At 39.6% G+C, this 12,770-nt stretch overlaps 2 protein-coding genes across 3 annotated transcripts in view; one reads left to right on the plus strand and one right to left on the minus strand.

The window, feature by feature from the left end:
• The window catches only part of c7h5orf63 (chromosome 7 C5orf63 homolog), a 389,765-nt gene that overhangs the window by 207,219 nt on the left and 169,776 nt on the right, over positions 1-12,770 (minus strand). The window lies entirely within an intron of this gene.
• Positions 1-12,770, plus strand: part of lmnb1 (lamin B1) — a 51,202-nt gene that overhangs the window by 28,630 nt on the left and 9,802 nt on the right. The window contains exons 3-7 of the mRNA XM_028805220.2: positions 1,793-1,918; positions 2,023-2,193; positions 5,670-5,795; positions 6,182-6,402; positions 6,930-7,158. Of these exons, the coding sequence (XP_028661053.2) occupies positions 1,793-1,918; positions 2,023-2,193; positions 5,670-5,795; positions 6,182-6,402; positions 6,930-7,158 (873 nt within the window). The remainder of the gene's footprint in view (positions 1-1,792; positions 1,919-2,022; positions 2,194-5,669; positions 5,796-6,181; positions 6,403-6,929; positions 7,159-12,770) is intronic.

The raw sequence follows: 12,770 nt of genomic DNA on the forward strand, positions 1-12,770 counted from the left end.
GAGTACCCTTTTGGGCACATTTATTTGTCCCATACTAAAGTAATCCACACTTTTTTGTGTGTGTGTGAAGTCCGTCTTCTGCAGAAGGATAAATTGTAGTGGCTGAAGCATTTTGCTTATTAAAATCTGCTTTACACATAGAAATCTCAATAATTCAGAACTAATCCAGAAGGGTTTAACAGTTGTAAAGCAGTCTACATTAAGGGGAAAAATGGCGTAACACACTAGTGTAGCTAAACATGTGCTAGGGCTATGTTTGGTGTGGTGTTCAGCCCGAAGACATTAGTGGTGAAAACGCCACCACTTTTAAGGCCTTTTCAGTATTCTGAAGAAAATGACATTTCTGTGTGTTGCTTCGTGTAATGGGCTATAAACCAGTGTTTTAAATAAAAGGCAGAATTTCTGGAAAATTCTGCTACAGGTTATTGTTGATGGCTATCTACAGGACATAAATATTTACCTGTCTTGCTAAAGAGTCACCTGCTTTGAATAGTCTGACTGCTTTGATTAGTATCTCGTCTACACACAGTGGGGATTCAGAACTGCCTGCTTCCTTTGAAAATTAACGAGTTCTGGGGACATTGGTTTCTAATCAATCTAATAAGTACTTTTTGATAGCTGGCCACAATGCTATTGTTGAACCAAAGTAAATGTGTTTACGCTATTTGTTATGTAGAGGAAATTGGCTTGCACCATTGTTTCACAGATTGTCATGTTGATCTATGCAGAGATTGAAGCATTTATATATTTCTGGGTAAAGGAGAATAAAAGACAGAAGTATGGTTTCGGACTTGGGACTGCTGCCTGTTTTTTTTTTTTTGTTTTTTTTTTTAATGCTTTTCACCATATCGCTGTGGCTACACCCTGTAGCAACAGTGTCTTGTACCTGGCTCAGGTTCCCCTAGGCTATTACACTGAATGCTGTTTGGTTTGGGTTTTTTTTTTTTTTTTTTTCCTTTTGTCGTTTAAGAACTGATCTACTGACATCTAGTGACAGTTTTGGAAATGCATTAGTTTATTATACATAAAATGTGAAAATAAGATGTTGCTTAAAAATATAAATGCTATGTATATTCTTAAATCTAACCTAATTTACATATTTTTGCCAGGCACTTCATGCATTAAACATGCCTAAAATTTAAATTGAATTTCCCTTTTGAACTTTTGTTGATGTTTGGGAACAACATTCACAGTAGAAAATATCTTGTCAGGGCAGGTATCATTTTGTGACATAATAAAAAACCCTCTGGCCTTGCTGCAATTGTGGAAAACCTATAGAAAAAGATGGCATATATGGTATGTCCAAGTGGCAATTGGCACAGACGTTTTCCGGTTGGTTTGAATAGAGGCTGAAAACCTCCCAGCCTCAACAATTAATACTCTTTAGACCCTAGCATAAATGGATAGCCGTAAACTTCTGCAGAACAGTAAACCTATTCACTCAAGTCTCTTAGCAATGGTTCACTTAGGCTGTATGTGTAAATTTTCATTCTTTGCTCACTCATACTTCTACCCAGTAGTTTCATGGAAATTATAAATTATAATGGGTCTCAACTGAAGAAATTATTGAGGCGACTTTACTGGAATAATATATATGAAATTTATAGTGCTTCAGAGTCTCTTTAATTTTTTGGAAGTTGTTGTGGTATCATTTCCATTATTGTAATGCAGCAGTTCATCAGATATATTGTAGCATTTTCTTTTTTAAAGGGAGAACTCAAATATCTTCTGCTAATTCATTTTGACTTTCATTTATTTTACTGTATTCCAAATTTTGTTTTCTTCTCCACAGCTAGAGGCACTGTTGGCTGCAGCAAGAAAGCAGCTAGGGGAAGAGACGCTTCGAAGAGTAGACTTTGAGAATCGATGCCAGAGCTTGGCTGAGGAATTGGAGTTTCGCAAAAATATGTTTGAAGAGGCAAGTCTAATGGATAGGCGGAAATGGCATTATTTGTTTAGCACTGAAAGGTTACTGTAACGTTTTTATACATTTGTAATTTTGATCTTGTTTTCTTATGATAGGAGATTAAAGACACACGGCGCCGGCATGAAACCCGTCTGGTAGAAGTTGATTCTGGGAGACAGATGGAGTACGAGTTCAAACTGGCACAGGCACTGACTGACATGAGAGCCCAGCATGATGAGCAAGTGAAGCTGTATAAGGAGGAAATGGAGCAGACCTACATGTCCAAAGTGAGTTTCATCAACTTACTGTAGCTACAAATGTCTAAATATACTTCTTTCACGTTAACATTGTTGGTCATGTACTGAGAACTTAGTGCTTAGAACTTAGGAAGGAGGAAAAGGAAACCTGGTGGTGGAATGAGGAAATACAGGAGAGTATACAGAGGAAGAGGATGGCAAAGAAGAATTGGGATAGTCGGAGAGATGCAGAAAGTAGACGAGTACAAGGAGATAAGGCGCAAGGTGAAGAGAGAGGTGGCGAAGGTTAAAGAAAGGCGTATGATGAGTTGTATGAGAGGTTGGACACTAAGGAGGGAGAAAAGGACCTGTACCGATTGGCTAGACCGAGGGAGCGAGCTGGGAAAGATGTGCTGCAGGTTAGGGAGATAAAGGATAAAGATGGAAACGTACTCACAAGCAAGGAGAGCATGTTGAGCAGATGGAAAGAGTACTTTGAGAGGCTGATGAATGAAGAGAATGAGAGGGAAGAGGTTAGATGATGTGGAGATAGTGAATCCGGAAGTGCAACGGATTAGCAAGGAGGAAGTAAGGACAGCTATGAAGAGGATGAAAAATGGAAAGGCCATTGGTCCAGATGACATACCTCTGGAAGCATGGCGGTGTATAGGAGAGATGGCAGTGGAGTTTTTAACCAGATTGATTAATGGAATCTTGGAAAGTGAGAGGATACCTGAGGAGTGGAGAAGTGTACTGGTGCCGATGTTTAAGAATAAGGGGGATGTGCAGGACTGCAGTAACTACAGGGGAATAAAATTGATGAGCCACAGCATGAAGTAATGGGAAAGTGTAGTGGAAGCTAGGTTAAGAAGTGAGGTGATGATTAGTGAGCAGCAGTATGGTTTCATGCCAAGGAAGAGCACCACAGATGCAATGTTTGCTCTGAGGATGTTGATGGAGAAGTTTAGAGAAGGCCAGAAGGAGTTGCTTTGCGTCTTTGTGGACCTGGAGAAAGCATATGACAGGGTGCTTTGAGAGGAGCTGTGGTATTGTATGAGGAAGTTGGGAGTGGCAGAGAAGTATGTAAGAGTTGTACAGGATATGTACGAGGGAAGTATGACAGTGGTGAGCTCTGCGGTAGGAGTGATGAATGCATTCAAGTTGGAGGTGGGATTACATCAGGGATTGGTTCTGAGCCCTTGTTTGCAATGGTGATGGACAGGTTGACAGACGAGATTAGACAGGAGTCCCCTTGGACTATGATGTTTGCTGATGACATAGTGAAGTGTAGCGATAGTAGGGAGCAGTTTGAGGAGACCCTGGAGAGGTGGAGGTATACTCTAGAGAGGAGAGGAATGAAGGTCAGTAGGAACAAGAGAGAATACATGTGTGTGAATGAGAGGGAGGTCAGTGGAATGGTGAGGACGCAAGGAGTAGAGTTGGCGAAGGTGGATGAGTTTAAATACTTGGGATTAACAGTACAGAGTAATGGGGATTTGGAAAAGAGGTGAAAAAGAGAGTGCAGGCAGGGTGGAATGGGTGGAGAAGAGTGTCAAGAGTAATTTGTGACAGACGGGTATCAGCAAGAGTGAAAGGGAAGGTCTACAGGACGGTAGTGAGACCAGCTATGTGTTATGGGTTAGAGACTGTGGCACTGACCAGAAAGCAGGAGACAGAGCTGGAGGTAGCACAGTTAAAGATGCTAAGAGTTGCACTGGGCATAACGAGTATGGATAGGATTAGAAATGAGTACATTAGAGAGTCAGCTCAAGTTGGACGGTTGGGAGACAGTCAGAGGCGAGATTGCGTTGGTTTGGACATGTGCAGAGGAGAGATGCTAGGTATATTGGGAGAAGGACTCTAAGGATAGAGCTGCCAGGGAAGAGGAAAAGAGGAAGGCCTAAGAGAAGGTTTACAGATGTGGTGAGAGTGGACATGCAGCTGATGGGTATAACGGAGCAAGATGCAAAGGACAGAAAGATATGGAAGAAGATGATCCGTTTGTGGCAACCCCTAACTGGAGTAACCAAAAGAAGTAGTACTGAGAACTTAGTGCAGTGAGGATACATAACAACAGAGGCTGGTGCAAACCACAGTGCATTGTCCTTTTTATTAAAAAAAAGTCCAACTGACTACAGTAATCTTTAAATCTCCACTTATCTTGTCTGCTCAGCAACCCTTTAAAACGGGCTTGCCACCATCCAACATAGCCAATGTCTGATCTCTTTGGTCTCTTCTGCTCCCTTGCTGTTCAGAGAGTGACCATACTCCATAAGCGCAGTACTTTTTGTGCACCATGGGGCCAACTCCTGTCTGTCACATTGGCTTACTTGCCTTATTGTTTCACTCTGTCTCTCATATCGACAAAACTTTTTAATCTTTGACAATACCACAGTGTGTTGGCCTTCCCAATCTTTCTTTCTAGACTTTTCTTGCTTTCGTTTTGATACCCCATGTCTCCTGCTTGGGTTCCTTTTATACTTTTGTGGGTTCAGATGCCTTGATTATGACTCAAGGAGTGTCAATGAGGAAACGAGCAAAACTAGTTGTGCTTTCAAGTACAAACACAGTTTCCTCATTAACCACTCTAAAGCCGTATGGCTACACTACCTCATGCACCCACAGAGCCTAAGCCTTACTGCTTTTACTTTTAAAAGTCAAAATTTTAAATTGCCAAGGACCCCTACACACTTCACCACTTTGTATGTCTTTAGGATCCAGGGGGAATTTGGAGTATGTGAAAAAGGTAGTCTGGCTTCAAGCCTGGTATTCTAGAACTGAGCAATAACACCAATAGTTACTGCACTGCACTTGCATGCTTTATATGTGAAAATTCTGTTAAACGGTGCCTCAGCACAGTATAGACTGTTTAGGAAACTGCCAACTACATGAACCAAGTGTGTTTGCTCATGCTGATACTCTTAATAAACCTGACTCTTATTCAAAGGTGTGCATAGAAAACTTGCATTTTTGACATGCATTGTTAATTTGAACAAGACCTTTTTTAAACAAGGACTGTGAAGTAATTCATCTCATAGTTATAGCATGTGCCCCCCACCTTGTATTTGAAAACTGTGCAATACTGTACATAAGCTGCATTTAGCTGTTCCAAAATGTTAAATTTTATTTTTTTTGATACTGTACTAGTGCTAATTTTCATACTCTGGTGAGTTGTTCTCTTAAATTACTCCTTGCTGTCACTTCATGCTTTAAATTAAAAGTTTACTTTTACATTGCATTTTTTAAGTTATTAGAATTTTGTTATTCAAAGCAGACCTAAAAAAAAAGATAACATTGAATTAGCTTTGTATGTAGTGAAAGTATTTTGACGTTCTGTTTTCTTTGTTTTCTCACCCTGCTGATTGAGCCACTGGTACGTCAGGGTTATTAAAGTGTTAGTGGACTTTAAAAGCGAGTCTGGATTTCCTGTTCAGCTAGTCAGGAAGCCAACAGTGAACCATCTAGGTGACTCAGTGTTCCTCTTTTTAATTCTTGCTGTTTAAACCTTGCTGTTTTTTGTACCCCAGCTTGAAAACACAAGACTAGCTTCTGAGATGAACAGCAGCTCTGTTAGCCTGGCCCGTGAAGAGCTGAAAGAGGCATATCTAAGAGTGGAAAGCTTGTCTGGTCAACTAGCCAATCTTCAGAAAGAAGTGAGTTTGGATAATTTCTTCTTTTTTTTTTTTTTTTTTTTTTTTGTTTTTTTTTATAAAAGATTAAGTTTTCCAAAGTACTTTACAGGGAGACTACATAAATACATTTTTTTATTATAATGCACAGTTTTGAATTAGGATGCCTAAAACCCAAATCTGTAATTCATACAGTCAAATTAAGAGCCAGTATTAATTTTGAAAAATTTTAATGTTTGCAAAATTTTATTTAACTTGCACTTGATCATTATGCTATGGGAATGAACAGTCTTCAATGTGTCTTTTGGTTTTTAGGTGCATTTTTCCTTGTTTTATTTTAATCCTACTTCTTGGATGGTTTTTGTAAACCAAATATTCACAATGTTATGTTTATACTGCCTTTTGTATAGTCACGTGGATGGCAAGATAGGATCAGTGAGCTTGAAGATGCTTTGTCCAGAGAGAAGGACACAAGTAGACGGCTTTTGGCTGAAAAGGAGCGGGAGATAGCCGAGATTAGACAGAAAATGCAACGACAGTTAGAAGAGTATGAACAGCTCCTGGATGTGAAACTCGCTCTGGACATGGAGATCAATGCATATAGGAAACTACTAGAAGGAGAAGAGGAGAGGTAAAGTAGTCTAAATCACCCTTTGCCTTTGTATTGTGCACTGTAAAGCAGTCTGTGATGACTGAATGAAAGTGGAAACCCCAGCTTTTCCATGAGACCCACTGTGTCGAAAGCTGTAAAAATGAAACCTAAAAAGCAATAAGGAACCCCTTTATTTTTTTTTCTTCTAGTTTATATGAAGGCGTTTCTTTTTTTTGTTTTGTTTTTTCCTGTGCTCCCTGGCCATTTGACCTGATCAGACCTAACTTTAGAGACTTAAAGATAGAAAAATTAGTGTGCTTATGTATAGGGACTGTTAATTATATCTATTTTATGCAAGTGTGTATTGATTTTTTTTATTTTAGTAATTTATTCTTTAATTTTAATTTGTTTTTCTTGTAACTTTCACATATTGTAAAGCAATTTGAACTACATCCTGTATATGGGAAAAGTATAGAAACAAAAATGGTAGTTGGTTGTTTAGCTTTTATAACTTTGTACTGATGACCCATCACATAAACATCTGTTTATTATGTTTCTTTTAACAGGCTTAAGCTTTCTCCTAGCCCTTCTTCTCGTGTGACTGTCTCAAGAGCATCTTCCAGCCGTAGCGTTCGGACCACCCGTGGCAAGAGAAAGCGTGTTGATGTAGAAGAGTCAGAAGCCAGTAGTAGCAGTGTTCGCATTTCTCATTCGGCATCTGCTACTGGGAATATATGTATTGAGGAAATAGATATAGATGGGAAATATATCTCATTGCAGAACACTTCAGAGCAGGTGGGTCAAAGTACTGTATCCTGGCAAGAATATAAAGTAAAAATTAGCATACTTATAGAAATAATTTGGCTTTAGTGAGAATGTCATTCCTATTAATTTATTTTTAATCACATTCAGAGTGTTTGCCCCAGTGGTTGGTTTCCAGCTTCCTCATAGCAGATTGTTTTGCTTTCTTTTGCTGAATATAAATGTGAAAAAAGTAAAAAATGGCCCTTTTTGGGCTATCTTTTACACCTCCATATATTATAGGTGAAGTAGGTATTAGAAGGAAGTGTTAGTTATAATCTAAAGAGTAGTGTAATCTTAACTTCAAAGCAGTTTGTTTGCTGGTTTCTTCTACTCGTCAATAATGTTTGGGTAAACAGCTTATTTTCACAAAACTTTTGTTTTTCAACAGTGTTTGATGATCATCATCCATTTATATTTATATGCTTGCATTTCTAATGAAAACATGCTTGAACTAATTTGCCTTTCTTTCAGTTTTTAATATTTTGTTTAGTCTTAACTAACTTAACACTAGTTTTCCTAAAAGCCTGTGAAATTTTTCATCCTCCAAGTTTGCCCTACTTTCCCTAACTTACGCGAGTAAAGTCGTATGTCCTTATCACCTCACCAAAAGCCCATCGATAACCACTTGTTTTGCAAATATGTCAATTATTGGCACACAGCCTGGATTCATCCCCTCTGCTCCATTCAGCCAGCTGTATGCCATCCCTGACACTAACCCAGTGTATCATTCACCAGCCACAATTTTTACTTTCAGCACAAGTGTCTATTGAAGATTTGATCTAGCAGTCAGTTTGTAAGGAATTATATAGGTAGTGATGTATCGTTATTTGAAATACATTTTATGTGTGTTCCACCTTTTAAACTAGAGGTGGAAATTCCTGTCATACCTTATTTATGGGGCCTCTTACAAAAGGAATAACAAAACTAATGTGCTTTTATTCAAGGATCATCTTCTTCTTTTTTCGGCTGCTCCTGTTAGGGGTTGTCACAGCGGATCGTCTTCTTCCATATTGTCCGGTCTTCTGCATCTTGCGGTTACACCTACCCGTCTGCATGTCCTCTCTCACCACATCCATAAACCTTCTCTTAGGCCTTCCTTTTTTCCTCTTGCCTGGCAGCTCTATCCTTAGCATCCTTCTCCCAATATACCCAGCATCTCTCCTCTGCACATGTCCACACCAGAGCAGTCTCGCCTCTCTGACTTTGTCTCCCAACCATCCAACCTGAGCCGACCCTCTAATGTACTCGTTTCTAATCCTATCCATCATTGTCGCACCTAGTGCAAATCTTAACATCTTTAACTGCTACCTCCACCTCTGTCTCATGCTTTCTAGACAATGCCATCATCTCCAACCCATATGACATAGCTGGTCTCACTACCATCCTGTAGACCTTCCCTTTCACTCTTGCTGATACCCGTCTGTCACAAATCACTACTGACACTCTCTTCCACAATCCCCGTTACTCTGAATTGTTGATCCCAAGTATTTAAACTCATCCACCTTCGCCAACTCTACTCCTGCATCCTCACCTTTCCTCACACCTCCTTCTCATTCACACATATGTATTCTGTCTTGTTCTTACTGACCTTCATTCCTCTCCTCTCTAGAGCAAACCTCCAACTCTCCAGGGTCTCCTCGACCTGCTCCCTACTCTCGCTACAGAACACAGTGTCATCAGCAAACATCATAGTCCACGGGGAATCCTGTCTAATCTCATCTGTCAACTTGTCCCATCACCATTGCAAATAAGAAAGAGCTGAGAGTCGATCCCTGATGTAATCCCACCTCCACTTTGAATGCATCCGTCGCTCTTACTACAGTTTTCACCACTGTCACACTTCCCTCATACATATCCTGTATAACTCTTACGTACTTCTCTGCCACTCCAGACTTCCTCATACAATACCACAACTCCTCTCAAGGCACCCTGTCATATGCTCTCTCCAGGTCCACAAAGACGCAATCCAACTCCTTTTGGCCTTCTCTAAACTTCTCCATCAATATCCTCAGAGCAAACATTGCATCTGTGGTGCTCTTCCTTGGCATGAAACCATAATGCTGCTCACTAATCATCACCTCACTTCTTAACCTAGCTTCCACTACTCTTTCTCATTACTTCATGCTGTGGCTCATCAATTTTATCCCCAAAGACGCAATGCAACTCCTTCTGGCCTTCTCTAAACTTCTCCATCAACATCCTCAGAGCAAACATTGCATCTGTGGTGCTCTTCCTTGGCATGAAACCATAATGCTGCTCACTAATCATCACCTCACTTCTTAACCTAGCTTCCACTACTCTTTCTCATTACTTCATGCTGTGGCTCATCAATTTTATCCCCCTGTAGTTACTACAGTCCTGCACATCCCCCTTATTCTTAAAAATCGGTACCAGTACACTACTTCTCCACTCCTCAGGCATCATATGTAAGGAAAAGTAGAGTGATCAAGGAAAACGAAATTTTTGTAATGATTCTAGTGTTATAAAGGTAGTGCTTCATAAATAGCTGAAGACCATTTAAGATGACAGCCAAAGTTATGAGTGTGGGTTATTTTATTTTTTTTATAAAGTATATTTCTCAAGGTTTTGTTTAACCTACAACTTGTATGAACTTTTTTTGCTACATACATCATGTAATATTAAAGTGAACCTAAACTGATTCAATATGTTCAGTGCTTTGATCATCTTTAATATTGTTCATAGCTTTGTAATGCACAAAAGATAAGACCTAGCTTTAGAAGTCTAAAGCAACCTCCCCTTTGGTTGCATGTAAAACCTGTTGCATATCCTACCAAGGAAAGGAGATGACTATGGACTCTCCAATTCTGTCATTTTTTTCCTTTTATTGGGAATATGAAGGATATGAGTGCATATTGATAGTGACACTGCCTGCTATATTTAAATAATAACATGCAATTTTGCCATTTTGACTTACTCATTCTTAATATTTTGCTTATTATGGCAGGAAGTGGGAAATCCTCTGTCACGCTGGAGCTTGTTAAATCCATTGGGGCTTGTATCGGACACAATCCATTGAGATGAGACAGAAGAGTTAGATACTTTTTGATTTCTTCTTTAGGCTGTAAACTACCTGGAGGGAGTTGAAGATTATTGTGGTCGTGGAAAGGTAGCTTGATGAGTTTGTCCGCTTTGTTGCAATCCTCCCCTTGGGATAGGTAGAGGCTAAATGAGGCTGAAAACTGTGGAATTTTTAGACATTGTTCAGTTACAGATGAAGACTTGTGAAATTTATCTTGATTGTGACATTAATTTACTCATAAGTGCTCTTCTGTTTTTGTGATTTAGATGCATAATTCGTGTAAATTAATGGCACACAGACTCTTGCATTCAGGACAGACAAGAAAGACCTCATATAAATATGCAGTCTATTATTTATATTACCCTCTAGGTCAGCTGTGCGCAACCTGCGGCCGTACGGCCGCATGCGGCCGTGGGCAAGGACTTTGGCGGCCGTGGACGTGTATATTAAAGTGTACGTAATGGCGGCCGTGCAGGTGTAGGGTCTCTGGACTCCAGCGAGTAAGGGGTCTCAACGCCGCGGAATCTTTGTCGGCCGGGTCGGTATGGTGACGCCGAAAGCCAATTTGGACTCTGGGGTCTCTAGACTCCTGCAAGTGTAGAATCTCAAACACCGCAAGTACCGAACCCGATTGGTAGACAGCAATCTAGAGTCTGGAATACGGCTAATGGTCTCCAGCGAGTCCCCTGACTTTGCAAGTCTGTCTGCAAACATGCAAGAGCAAGGAAGCCATTAATGGCGATGTTTTCCAAACTTCCTGAAACAATTGCTGTAAAGGTTTTTTGTCCTATATGACGTTTCGTAGACATTTTTTTTACATATGTAGACCAGTAAATTGAATATTGTCAGATATATCATACTCTGTTTTAATGTGTAATCTGTAAATTTTTACATAAATCATAAAACATTATTAAGTTTACTTGGACTTACTGGCGGCCGTTATTAAAGTAAAAAGTCTGTAGTGCGGCCGTCAATAGCGGAAAGGTTGCGCATGCCTGCTCTAGGTTAATGGCTTTTCTGCAAATTGGAGGTGGGTGTTCCAGTTGTTGAGTTTGGAGGTGGCCTGTTTTACTAGGTAAGCAGACATAGTTTGATTACTGACGGAGCCTGCTCTTCGGAAGAAAAGTTTGTTTAAACTGTGCCCTGGTAAAAAGAAATGTCAGAAGATTGTAAAGTTTTGCAAAAGAGCATACAACTGAAAAAGGTTTCACAACCATTTTCTAAAAACTGGAGTGTTCATGGTACAACAAATTATTTACAAATGGAGGAAATTAGGGACCAATGCTGGTACTCCCTAGGAATGGAGATCATGGAGAGATTCAGGAGGGCAGTGTATAGTGCTAATGGATGTGCAAAAATAGCCACAGGGTAACTGTATAGTACCTTTAGAAATATCTTAAACTAGTCATAGTTCATATGTCATCTATAAAGAGGACCGTGAACAAGAATAGTGTTTATAGGACACCACAGAGGACACCTTACTAAATGTTCCACGATGCTTCTGAAACCATGTTCTGTGGATATGCGAGACAAATTTTCATCTGTTTGCCTGAAACTCTGGTGGGGGTGGGAGAGCACACAAAAACCTCATTCAACCATTAAACATGGTGGAGGGAACATCATGGTTTGGAGATGCTTTGTTATCTCGGGGCCAGCACAGCTTGTCGCAGAGGAAACTAAATTCAAAATTACATGAACCAAACTCCTTGTTTGATAAAACATTAACATGACACACAAGACTGGATTAAATACAGTGTTTGAGAATAGCAAGTCAGAGTACATATATTGGCCTAGTTGAGGCTTGATCTGAAGAGTGATTCATACATGGAATGTCAGAAATATCAACAAACTAAATTTTCTACATACAAGGCTCTAAAATTCCTCCCAACTGTTGTGCAAGTCTGATTGTCCGCTTCAGGGAATGTCTGAAGGATATTGCAACTGAGAGAGATTCAAGCAGTTACTGAATACTAAAATGGAACATAAGATTTCCATGTTGGAATGTGAATGTTTGAACAGTGCATACAGTATTAACTGAGCAATTGTTTTCAGTTTATGCAGATTGTGTGTCTATTGAGATTTAGTGAAAACAACATTGTTACCCAGATTTCTCGTTAATTACTTGTTAATTACAACAGTAACCAACTTGGTGTGCTGTTTGTTTGTTTTTAAATAGCAGTACAAATTTTGATTAAGGCACCAGGCACTCTGCACTATATAAACTAGTCAAGTGTGAAGGAAGAATACTGGAAACATGTCAAGCACATTTTGATTTGTTGTACAAGTGTGCTTATTTACTGTTGTAGAATTAGCAAGAACTGTATAAGCATGTGCTGTTATACACTTGAGGCCAGAAGTAACGTGCATATGCTGAAAAACTTTTAAGCTTAAAGGATAGTTTAACCACTGCATTGTTGTCGCTCTTTAATTTGGTATTGTTCTTTGTCGGTATGCTGCTGCTGGAGTGTGTGAATTTCCCCTTGGGATTAATAAAGTATCTCTCTCTCTATCTCTCTCTCTCTCTCTCTATCTCTCTCTCTATCTATCTATCAATAACATGGCA

The sequence above is a fragment of the Erpetoichthys calabaricus genome, chromosome 7, assembly GCF_900747795.2.
Source record: "Erpetoichthys calabaricus chromosome 7, fErpCal1.3, whole genome shotgun sequence".
In the NCBI taxonomy this organism is placed as follows: domain Eukaryota; kingdom Metazoa; phylum Chordata; class Cladistia; order Polypteriformes; family Polypteridae; genus Erpetoichthys; species Erpetoichthys calabaricus.